This window comes from Macrotis lagotis, chromosome 1 (genome assembly GCF_037893015.1).
Source record: "Macrotis lagotis isolate mMagLag1 chromosome 1, bilby.v1.9.chrom.fasta, whole genome shotgun sequence".
Classification (NCBI taxonomy): domain Eukaryota; kingdom Metazoa; phylum Chordata; class Mammalia; order Peramelemorphia; family Peramelidae; genus Macrotis; species Macrotis lagotis.
In genome coordinates, this window is record NC_133658.1 from 895828298 (window position 1) to 895841355 (window position 13058).

At 42.0% G+C, this 13058-nt stretch overlaps 1 protein-coding gene across 1 annotated transcript in view; it reads right to left on the bottom strand.

Annotated features, from left to right (window-relative positions):
* PLCH2 (phospholipase C eta 2) overlaps positions 1 to 13058 on the bottom strand; it is a 350828-nt gene that overhangs the window by 116974 nt on the left and 220796 nt on the right. Inside the window, exon 3 of the mRNA XM_074218687.1 lies at positions 1835 to 1981. Within this exon, the coding sequence (XP_074074788.1) occupies positions 1835 to 1981 (147 nt within the window). The remainder of the gene's footprint in view (positions 1 to 1834; positions 1982 to 13058) is intronic.

Sequence of the window (13058 nt, forward strand, 5' to 3'; positions counted from 1 at the left end):
GCAAATGAAGGTCTCATGTGAATTATTATTTGAGCTCAACTTTATAAGAAGTCAAGCATTCCCTAAATACTGCGTATGGGACTTCAATCTTTCCTCAGGTTGATAAGAGGTCACTGCCTGGAAGCCTTCCCAGATTAGCCCAGTCCTAACCAGAATTGCATTTATTGTGTTCCTCTTATCTCAGTAATTACAAATTCAACTTGCTTAATCATCTCTTGGCCATAAAAGAGTCCCCTGACTATTTCCTGAATTGCTACTAATCCTTCCTCCATCCCCTTGGATGTGGGAGCTTAGTTTTTTGTTTGTTGTGTTTTATTGCCTATGAAATTTTAAAGCTAGAAAGGATCTTTTCCAGGCCACTTGGTCTTATTCCCCAAGTAGAAGCAATAGAAATGCCACATGCTATTACCCTAGCTTTGGAAGGTCAAGTAAAGTTTTTGAAAAGGCTTGGCTAATATCCAACTCTTGAAGCCCTAGCTTCCTAGCTATGGAAGGCAAGCATGAGGACAGCAAAATAGTTCTTAACCTGTGTTCCATTCATTGGTTTTTCTTTGAAATGTTTTATTTATGTGATTTCCAATTCTGGTACTCACTGATACTTCAACTCTCCGAGACTCAGTTTCGTTATCTTTAAAATGGAACTTTGAGGAATTATAGGGTGTTTAGTTTCCACAGAGTATAAGAGGAGGGTATTAAAAGGATTGGGGTCATCTATGGATTTTGATTAGCCTGAAAAAACATCAACCTACGTGCATGAATGTGAGAGTAAGACAAAAGGGGAGATAGAGGAACTGACCTTGGTTTTCCAATTTGGAAAGATGCCAGACCTGAGATTAATCTGAGGTCTGCTCCAACTTGTCTTGGGTTGACCTAGGATCTCTGACCTCTGCAAGTGCACTTGCTTAATGAGGTCCATATATATTACTATATATATTCCCCCTGTGACGATGGCTCATCAGCATAACATGTGTTGTTTGACGAGGGCAGAGAAAACATATTAAAGAGTGGGAGTATCGACTAGATTATACCCTTGACAATTCAGACCAATGTCTGGCTCAGAGGGGAAGAGAAAACCTCGCAAATTGTATATAAGACTGGACATTATCACAATTTAGAGCTTTTCCCCTAGGGGAGATGGTCCTTTCCTGCAGGAAAGGTAGTAAAAGCTATTGAATCATTCCAGGCTAAGTTTCTTTAATTATGGGCTATTTATAACAGAGTTATCCTACGTCTGGTGCCCAACATACACGGTTATTATGACACATGTAAGAAAATGAACATAAAGGAAGTTACCAAAAAAACTTAGGAGAAGTCAACTATTGTTACTTCAAACTAGCATTTATTAAGCACCTACTATGTGCCAGACATCGTCCTAATCAAACAAATACAACAGCTTAACAGTCCCTTACTTACTTACTTGTCTATGGGAAAATGCATAAAGCTCCATCTGTTTTTATCCCATAAACTAGAAGAAGGTCAAAGTAAATGGACACTGAGGTCCTTTACAACTCTGGATCCATTTAAATTCACCTTCCACTGAAATCTAAAATTCTTGAGCTGCAGGTCTCCCTCATAATGCAAAATCCAGTAACTACTCAGGAATTGGCCAGGTCCAACATTACAGGACTGAGCCCTATGAAATTCTCCTTTCCTTGTGAATAATCTCCTGCTTGCAATCCTCAGGATATAGCCCTGTCTGGAGGGCAGGGTTAGTGCCAGGGATGGCTAATTTGTGGAAGGGAAGATGACAAAGAGGGGAGAGGAGGAGAAGACTTATTTTCCTAGAAGTCACCATCAGGACAGACCCAGATTGAAAAGTAAGCACCCTACTTACTCTTGGCCTTCTCATTCTTCCGCGACGGCCGCCAGCGAATGCATGACTTGTGCTCATCCAGGTAGTAGAAGCGAACCAAACCCTTCGAGCCACCTCGAAGCTTGACCATCTGAGTCCCGGCCTGCATGGAACTGATGCATCTTTCCACTAGAAATATAGAAAGAGAGGGGGCAGATCAGTGTTAGCCTCAGCCATTCACCTTCCTAGGATCCCACACTTGAGAGATAGAAGCCTTAACCTCTTTCTTTGTTTCAAAGGAGAAAACAGAGGCTTGGATGGGTGAATTGATTTCCCAAGAGCAATACACACCCCATGAAAGAGCCCAAGATTCCAACCCAGGTTATCTGATTTGCATATAGACCTAGAGCAGATAGCCTTTTAGCACAATTCATCCTCAGACAGTTTAATGACACAAACCTATGAGTCTGGACACCTAGGTGTCTCTTACACTAATTCAACTGGGGACCTTTCCTTCCATGGATCTCAATTTCCTCTGTAAAATGAGATACTAGGTTTAGATGACATCTAAGATCTCCATCAAAGCCGACTTCCAAGTCTTCAATGGATTTTCTTGATGGTTTAAATTTCTATTAATAATTATAGATAGCATGCGATAGTGGCTAGAGAGTCAGGCTTAGAGCTAGGGAAATCTGGGTTCAAGTGTTGGCTAAGATACTCAGTAGTGCAACCCTGAGCAAGTCATAACCTCTCAACAGAGGAGGTGTTCTATAGAGCTTTTGACAACTAAAGCAGTATGATCCAATCGCTAAGAGTACCAGATTTGGAGGTCAGGAAGACATTGGATCAAAGCCTTCCTTGGTCATTTTCTAGCTATGTTGCTGTTCAGTCACTTTCAGTTATGTCTCACTCTTTAGGACCCCATTTGGGATTTTGAGATATTGCAGTGTTTTGCCACTTTCTTCTCCAGCTCATTTTACAGGTGAGAAAACTGAAGCGAATAGGGTTAAGTGACTTGTCCAGGGTCACATAGCTAGTGAGTGTCTGAGGCCAGATTTGAACTCAATATGAGTCTTCCAGACTTCAGGTTTGGCACACCTATCTGCCCTTCCTAGCTATGTAACTCATCTGTAAATGAGAGATAATCCCTAACTCCCAGGGTTGTTCTGAAACTCCAATGAGAATATGGAAACTTTGGCAACTCTAAGAAAGTGTGGAAAGAGAGTGGGCCTGGAGTCTGGAAAATCTGACTCAAATCTGACCTCAGACACAGTCACTCAACCTGTTTGTCTCAATTTCTTCATCCATAAAATGAGGATAATAGTTACATCTACTCCCAAGATTGTTGTAAGGACCAAATGAAACATAAGTGTAAAACACTTAATAGTGTCTGCTATATAGAAAATGCCATATGTGTTAGTTCTTATTATCATTATTAATTATTAGTATTATGATGTTACAGGTGAGTTGCCGATCTGATTGCTGGAGGGATGTTAGTGACATTTACTTAACACAACATTTTTGAATGTATTTTTTAAATTAAATTTTATTTTTCACAATCTGCTTCCCCCCCCCATCTTATCTCTACTCCACACTGAGAAAGCAAGAAAAACAAAACCCTGGGGCAAATTTCAATTGAGTTTTATAGCCATTATATCATTGCTTCCCAGCATTCCATTTGAGAATGAGTACAGATAATCTATCTGTAGTCCCATTAACCCTTGAACCCAGATCACCTGATTCCCAGTTCAATGGACTTTCTAATTCTGTTCATTTAAAAAGTTAATTTCTCCATTGCTAAGCATCTCTAGAAGACAAAATTGAAGATGCCCGTGTCACCTCCTAAAATCTGCACCCATCTATGACAATCTATGTTACAAATTCAAACCATTCTCCAGAATGGGGTAAAGTGTACTGAAGGTCTCCAACTAGCCCCAGACCCACACTGTACAGAGTTAGAGGATTCTAAGTCTTCTTCCATCTCTATACCCCAGTCTATCCAGATCCTTTAGTTACTTTAGCTCCTAGTGACAAGTCCCTTCTATTAATTGTCCTTCCTTGGACTTAAAAGCATAGGATTTCAGAGTTCACTCACACTTCTGCCTGCTTTCTTTAAAGAAGTTCTTTTACCCTCATGTCCTTGAACCAATGGGCATATGCCCAAGCTATCTCTTTTTTTTTAGGTTTTTGCAAGGCAAATGGGGTTAAATGGCTTGCCCAAGGCCACACAGCTAGGTCATTATTAAGTGTCTGAGACCAGATTTGAACCCAGGTACTCCTGACTCCAGGGCCAGTGCTTTATCCACTATGCCACCTAGCTGCCCCCCAAGCTATCTCCTGATTCTCAGTTTAGTGCCTAGATTATTGCTATATAGGCCAAACAATTAATTTTTCCCTAAGGGTAACAGAGGGAAACATGGTACAGCATGGCAAGAATACTGGATTTGTAGTCAAAATCCCCACTTGGATGCTATGTAACCCATGTACTTCAGTTTCCTCATCTATAAAATGAAGTTAGTTCAGATGAACTCTACTGGTTTTTCCCAGTTTTAAAGCAATGATTCTATGATTTATGTTCCCATCAGAACTCCAGTTCTTCCATATTATCTCTGTGATCCTCAGTTTCCTCAATGGTACCATGGAGTAAATACTTGCTATTGGCCCTTCAGTTCTAAATCCTAGGCTTCTACACTTAGTCCCTTAATAAACTCATCTACTTTCAAACTACTGCCTACCATGGGGAAGCCACCGCTTTCCTTCTCTTGGGATAGTCTATCTCTGAAGGTGTGGACAAGAAGTGTAATGTGTCTTTTTTTAAAAGTTGTTTTCAACTAACAAGCATTTACTTTTCCTTATCCTAAATTCCAGGGCTTTCCAAGGATACTATGATGTTTTTCAATCGCAGATGACAGGTCCTTTAGGGGAGGAAATGGGATCATTCTGCTAACAGCCAGCACACGTAACAGTTGGGCCTAGAATGCAAGCATAGACTCAAACTTCCCCAATCTTCAGCACATGACTGTTTTCTAGGTAGGGGGCTGAAGGAGGGGAGGAAAGGTAAGACAGAATCATAGCATCTATTTGTGTAGTTTGTTTTGGGTTTTTTTTGCAAGGCAATGGGGTTAAGTGGCTTGCCCAAGGTCACACAGCTAGGTAATTACTACATGTCTGAGGCCGGATTTGAACTCAGGTACTCCTGATCCGGGGCTGGTGCTCTATCCACTGCACCACCTAGCCACCCCCCATAGGATCTATTTGGAATGGACTCCAGCCAGACGTCTTCCAGATCATTTTAAGGGGACAGCCAGCTTGATAAATAATTGCTTATTCTTTCTGACTGATTGATCCAAGTATCTGGATTGGAACTCAGGTCTTTGGTTCCAAGTTCCTACTCCTTTCTGCTACATATCAACCACCTCCCCCCCCCCCAAAAGTATATCTTGCTGACTGAGCCCTCCTCCCATAAATAATTCAGAAAGGCATTTTCGAGTACAAACTGCTTTCCAATGAGGCTGTTACTCAGGACAGCAGAAACATTAAAAATTAACAGCAAAAAGGTTATTAAACACACACGCTGGACTCACAAAGCAGCAGCTGCTGAGACAGCGAGAGCGGGCTGCTGGGAGAGCGCAGTGTAGAGGGTGCACTTATGAAGATGAGTCTTCCTGATTCCAAGTGGATGGAGATAGAACCCAGAGAAGGGCCTAGTCCAGGTGGGGCTCTCAACAGACTCACCCTTATAGGTGGCTGAAACTTTCTGAGCTGTGGTAGACAATCAGGATTGCAACTTGATAGCCACATGCTCTTTGCTCACTTGAGAGTCAAGGTTTAAAGACCTGTTCGTGACCTTGGACAAGGTACTTCTCAACTCTGGGCCTCAGTTTTCCCATTTGCACAATGAAAGGGATTATGACTTGGTCCAGAGGAAAAAAATAGAAAATGTTCCTCCTCTCCCTTCCTTCTGATGGTTGTTGGGTGAGAAGGGGATCAAAGAGGATATGATTTCTTTCTTTTTTTCTTAATTTTTATTTTTATTTAAGGCAATGGGGTTAAGTGACTTGCCCAAGGTTACACAGCTAGGTAATTATTAAGTGTCTGAGGCCAAATTTGAGTCCCCCTGACTCCAGGGCCAGTGCTTTAACCACTGTGCCACCTAGCTGCCCTTATGATTTCTTTCTTACTATGACAAAGGATATCTTGCTTCATAGGGGAGGCAGGAAACAAAAAGAGGCAAAATACAGGCCCTGCCCTCAAGGAGCTTACAATCTAATGGGAAAGATAACATACAAATAAAATATACAAACCAAACTTTATATAGGATAAATAAAAAATAATTAAAAGGTACTGCAGTTGTATGGCTTTCTAGAGAAGCTATTTAGCCAAAATGTCTTCTTCCCCCAGTGGAAATGGCCACTCCAAGAAGGTCCCTTGCTTGCTAGGTCCCAGAAGAGCAGGACCAAAGAACTAATACAAGTATAATAAAGGAAGCTGACTAAAGAGGCATTTTGCCAACCCTGGTCACTCAAAGAAACTACATAACAGGTGACCATTGGGTGGTGGAGGGTATCTCCTACTCCTGGAGCAGCAAGTTGTCTCTTCCCAGACAGATAGACATTCTCTCCTCCCCAGCCACTCTACTTAAATGGTTCTCCTTTGCTTAGATTACCCTCCTCATTTCCTGGGCAAATCCTACCTTCCTTGAAAGCCTATCTCTTCCCCAGAAAGCATCATTTCTCTCTTCCAAGTTCCTTCAGTCCTGACTTTCTGCATCTTTCATTTAGTCTCTGGTAGCATCCTATACCATCTTAGATGGCTGGTGAGAAGCCATTATTCGCTCTTTCATTGTAACCTAGATGGTGAAGTGGATAGAGTGCTGGTCTTGGATTCAGGAAGACCCGAGTTCAAATCTGACCTCAGCCACTAAACCATGTAATCCTGGGTAAGTCTCTTAACTGTGTTTACCTCAGTTTCCTCATCTTTAAAATGGTTTAGATTCAAAGGATCTGAATTTGAATGTTGGCAGTGACATTGAAACTATTGTGGATTTAGTCAAACTTTCAAGATATTGATTTGTAAAATGAAGGGGATGATCAGATGAGTCCTAATATCCTTTCCAGGTCTGAGTCCCTGACCCTACAACCGTAATGAATAGAATTACTAAAGAACACCTCCCCTCCCCAACCCTCACCCCCTGACAAAATCCCCCTTCAAGGTTGGGCCCAGATAGCCATAGGTAGTACCATGGACAGAGTTAGTTAATCAAGGGGTCCTGTTTTAAAGCTGTGCAGTCCCCAGGCTGGTAGCTGGTGCTGAGAAAAGGGGTGGGAGAGGGGAGTGGGTAGAGGGGAGCAGCTTCTAGTTGAATCAATCTCCTTGTAGATTGTAGCTAAAGTCTAATCCCTCTGCTGCTGGCTGAGCTGATTCAATTTGTATAACTTTTCATATAAAAACATGGTAATGAGTGTTGGGCTCTCGCTCAGCCTGGGCATTGCTAAGAGACTTAGAGATCCTGAGTGGGTGCCAGGACAAAGGATCTGGTTTTCACTGGCACAGAGGTCTCCATCCCAACTCTGGTCAGAGAAGAAACCCCAGAAACAACCAAACTCACTAGGATCAAATCCCAGAATCATAGAATGCCACTTAGAAAGCTCATCCAAACCCTCTCCAACTATGGATGCCATTCTAAGAAGATCTCACTGAAGAGGTGAGGCTTAGAGATCAGTGGACTTGGATTCTAGAAGACTGGAATTTCCCCTTCCCACACTGCCCCTTCACAGTCCCCCAGAAAGGAGCCAGGGCTTCCTTGCAGCCTATATCATGGAGCCTCTAGCCTTAACCCCATGGTGTAGAGCTCAGCAATTCCATTTTCTTCCCTACCTTATGGGCAAAGTATTAACTTTCCAAGTCTCAGTTTCCCCATCTGAAAATGGGGATAATAATATGTCTTTTTTGAATCAAGAGAGGTAGCTTGTTGTGAAATCAGGAAGACCTTGCCTCCATCATATTTTCTGAAGAGACTTTTAAAGACTAAACTATTATCTCTTTATCAATGCAGGTGCTGACTTACTTGGGAGAGGGAGAGATTCTTCATGAGGAGTTTCCTAAGCCAATGAGATCACAGATCTAGTCACTATTCCTGTTCCTACATACTTCCCTGCTGCTTATGAGACCCAAATACACTTGACAAACTACAGAGTTCTGTAGATGCCAGATTATTGAATGGAATGTAAGCTTGAGGCAAATGGATGAATTCTTGGCCTTTGTAGCTTCAGCATCTATCTCAGGGCACATCATTATCACTTAATGGATGTTTGTAAAATTGAATTAGAAATAGCTGAGCCAGAATTTATACCAAAATCTTTGGGGACTCAGTTCATCCCTTTCTGCTCTAAAGGTTCTTCACCTCTTTCTGGATCATGGACCCCATTTGGAGAGGGGGATGGTCTAGGAAACCAGGCCAAGAAGTTCTCTAATTTCTCATCATAATTACCCAATCGAAATGAAAATATCCTGGGCCAAGATTTAAGGAGCTTTTATAGGGTTCTATGCTTTCAATGCCCTTCTTATAGCTGGACCTTCATTTCTAAATTTGGGAAAAGTCTTCACATACCTTCCAATACATTTCTCCAGACAGAAGAGCACATGCAAGGTAATCAATGCTTTCTCATGAGCCCAGACCTGTGTTTAGGCTCCCTGTCCCCAAACCAGCTGTCCTCTCCTACTTCCCTGGAGTTCAATACCTTCTCTGTCCTCTAGGAAGGAGCCAGGGCTTCCTTGTAGCTTTTATCAAACCCACCTTTCTGGAGTCAGCAATTCTATTTTCTATATAAAGTTTATTGGTGGTCAAGATAAAACTCAGAATGTTGACTCAAGGAAGGAAGGGGGTAGGGGAAAGGAGTCATATACATATATATATATATATATATATATATATATATATATATATATATATTGGTTAGGGAAGAAAATGACTCTCTGTTGGAGCCTGGGAGAAAAAAAATCTTATTTGTGAAAAATGTATTGGAAACCACAAACCATATCGAAATACCCCCAGTAAGACTGAAATAAACCCAAGGATTATATTCTCCAATAAGATCAGAAATTTGCTCTGGGGAAATCTGCTCTGAAGAAAGTTTAAGATTTGGGAAGTGAAAATTGTCATTGGAAAAGACCAATTGGTCTAAAAAGTGTCCCAGAGGAGGAGCTGACACTTCAGGGGCATATGATACCAGGGTCCTTCTCTAAAGAAACTCATCTTTCCTCTCCACCCCCCTCCAAAGCTATGTTCTTCCCTTCAGATATTGCATCTCAGTTTTCTTATCTGTAAAATGAGGCTCAGGTGACTTTTAAGGTTCCCTCCAATACTAAATCTATGATCCCAAGACAGATACTGACTCAGTTACAAATGGGAATTAAATACCATCTAGAAAAGAGGGAAAGGGGAGGAAATAAGCATTTGTTTAACCCCTAATCTATGCTAAACACTTCACAAGTATTATCTCATTTGATTCTCACAGCAACCCTGGGAAGTAGGTGCTGTTACCATCCCCATTTTACTGTTGAGGAAACTGAGGCAGACAGAGGTGAATTAAATTGCCCAGGATCACACAACCAGGAAATATCAGAGACTGGATTTGAAATTGGGTCTTCCTGATTTCAAATCCATTGTGCCACCTAAATGCCTTAATTTAGGATATAAATCCAGAGAGTTCACTCAACTGGATTTTCCATAAATCCGAGGATTTGCCCAAGGAAAAAGCAGATGACAAATACAAAGACAGGAGAGAGAATACTAAGATTGTTTAATGACTTCAGAGGATATGAATACATTCCCAAATCTGAACATGGACCAGTTGTCTGTGTGTCTGAAAGGGACAAACCTTCACTAGGATTGAGTGAGATAGAGAAGAAGCAAAGAAGGGTTGAGGAATGTGGGTTCAAATCCCACCCTAGAAACTTAAACCCTGTGTGATCCTGGGAAAGTTTCCATTTCCTCATCTAGAAAATGAGGTCTTGGACTGGATGATTTTTGAGGTCCTTCCCAGGCCTAGATCTTTTTTTTTTTTTTTTGGTTTTTGAGTTTTGCAGGGCAATGGGGTTGACTGACTTGCCCAAAGTCACACAGCTAGGTAATTATTAAGTGTTTGAGGCTGCATTTGAACTCAGATCCTCCTGACTCCAGGGTTAGTACTCTATACATTGAACCCCCCAGCTGCCCCCAGCCCTAGGTCTTGAAGCAGCTAAATGTTACAGTGGATAGCACTGGAGTCAAGAACTGAGTTCAAAAACCTCTCTTAGCTATTTATTAGTTGTGTTACCAAACATCAATTAACTTCTGCCTGCCTCAGTTTCCTTAACTATAAATTGGAGGAAATAATGACATCTACCTCCCCGAATTGTTTAAATCATCAAATTAAATAATATCTATAAATCACTTTGCCAGTTTTAAAGTGTGCTATAAAATGTATTGTCATTGCCATCATTCTTGCTATTATTTGTCCTGAGATCAGGTATCAGAAATCCTTAGACAATGCTATTCCTAACCATAATTCTAGGGATCTGACATTCTCCAATACCTCCCACCCACCCTGGGAAGAGGAAACAAAGTCTTTAAACAAAGATGTAAATTAAAGGCATAGAATATTTCACAAACCCTAAGGTGCCATCCCCAAGTCTCTAAAGGAATGATCCCATACCATTAAACCCAAGAAGGTTGGGTTTTCTGCTTCTTACCGAGCTGGCCTAGTCTCCACCTCGGGGAAACTGCGATGCTTCCTCCAAGCCAGAGAAACTCCTTTGCCAAACAGGCCACTGTCCCCTTGTTTTGGAGTATGGGGGACTTGCCAAGAGCCATGTTAGAAAGGTAAGATAATAGGATAGTTCACCTCTCCCAGCTGGGTCAAAGTGATGGGAGATCAGCCACCGAGTCACTAAGGCAAAATAAGAACAAAAGGATGGGACAGCAGATGCACCATCTTGCCATATTCCCATTGGAACTGTCCAGAATCATCCTGGCCTTTACTCAACCTTGTAGCTCATTGAGTCACCCATTCAAAGACTACCATGCTCCTCAAAAATTCCATTAAAACTTCAACATGTTTAAAAAAGAAACCTTAGCTTCAGTCCCAGCACTAATAGGAGAGGTCTCTGGTCTGACAGCTTCAGTTTTGCTCCTCCTGTAAAATGCAGGTCCCATCTGTATACCAGGTTACTGAAGGTCATTATCCAATGGAAGCAGACAGTGAACACATGTCCTAAATCTTCAGAGCATTCCAAGAGTCTGTCCCAAAAGTTTTTTCCTCTTCCTCTGCCCTTGCTCACCACTAGCCTGATCAGGGTTCCATGTATTAGATGCTTCCCCCCAAAACTTGGAATGGAAGAGATCCTTTCAACCCCACAGCTTCCCATGCCTGGCTGTACTTGCTTTTCCTGATGCTGAAGCCTGTCTCAGCCCTCTTCCCATTGCTGAAGCAGGTCAGGAAAAAAGCACACAGCTTAAAGAAACAGGCCTTTACTTTATCACAACTGCCCTGGTCAAGCGAAGGACTAATTACACATGGGAACTCCCTCCCACCCCATCCTGACCCACGTTTAACCAAAATCCCAAATCCTCCTACACACTAATCCATAACTCTGGCTCCAGCCCCAATCTGTCAGAGGATTTAGGTTGTGGAAACTGATTGAAGAAATCAAGAGGAGAAAAAGCAGGGTCAGGGCTCCTTCTTCCTTCCCAATACCCCAAGGTGCTGGTGTCTCCAGGTGATGGACATGGGCATTCTGGTCTAGACAGGTTACATGCAAAGTGCTTAGATCAGACAGTTCAAGGACCTGAGTTGTAATGACTGGCTTGGCCATTTGCTAGCTGTCTGTGTTTAACTCTAGTCTTTCCCCTTATCTGGGTCTCAGTTCTAAACTCTGTAAAATGAGGATGTTTGATCAAAGTGGGCTCTAAAACTTCTTCCAACTCATAACATGTGAAAACCTTGAAGTTTGTTTTAGTGAACTCACTTTCGACTTGGAGGATCTCTCCCTATGCAGACAGGCACAGGCTGCCTCTAACCAACCTTGCCCCATTCCTACCCTTCAATCTCCCTTTATGGGATGGAAACTTGGATAATGCTCTCAATCAGTCCCTTTCTCCCTTTTCTCTTTATCAAAATCTAGAGTAATCATGGATAGTTAGCAAGAGGTCAAACTGCAACTCAGATCTTTGGATTCTCTGACTCACAGACTTTGCATTTGTGACCTATCTAGTCCAGGGCACCCATTTCCTGTTCCCAGGAGACTGACACTATGGGATATTGGAAGTTTAGAGCAGCAATTGATTCATTCTAAAAATGAGAATGATAAATTCAGGGCAAATTGGACTTCATTCTTTACTCTATTCAGCAGTACTTTCACTGCCTAGGGCAAGAGTTCTTAACATTTTTTTGCATCATGGACCCTTTTGGCAATCTGGTGAACTCCTCTTCCAGAGATAATTTTAAATTTACAAAGTAAAATATTTATGTTTCCAATATAATAAAAATAAAGATCTCCCCCCATCTAAGTTCATAGACCCATTGGAATGTATGCCCAGACCCCAAGTTAAGAATTCTTGGACTAGATATCCCTTCTCCACCTCCTTTCATCTTCATCCTCCTCCATTCTCAGAGGTAGATTCTCAAGCCTTAATGGTGGCATTTACATAACCTAGATAAATTCTGCCACATTTCTTTACTCTCTATTAGGAGACACAATACAACCTCCTTCCGCCTTGGGACTGGCAGCAATAAGATTGGGGGGGGTGAGAAGAAGAGGAGTAAAGATGCCCCCAGAGTGTTCCACCTGCCCCACACCATCAGGACTAGCAGGTTCTCAAGGTTAGAGTCCAGGAGTCATATCCTGTGCCTTAAAAAACAGGTCTCAACATGGGCATTAGGCTCTTCCAGGCTGGTCACTAAGGTCAACAGACCTCCTTAAGTGAATGATATGATCACCCCTTCATTACCTCCCCCAGTTCAGAGAGAGAAACTCTAGCGACTTCAACCCCAACTCAGTGATATTTTCCCCATGATCAAGCTGTATTATACATTCTGGGAGCTAGAGTCTGCTGGGCAGGGCAACACAGGGTGACTGGAAGAATACCAGAAAACTAAGCCCTGAGAGATGCTGCTAATCTCTTGTACCAGAGAAAAGCCTGAGTTCCTGCACAAGATGCCAGTCTCATGTCTTGTCCTTCAAGTTCCAAAGCTGGGAGGAAAACTTATTATACCTGAGGTCAATT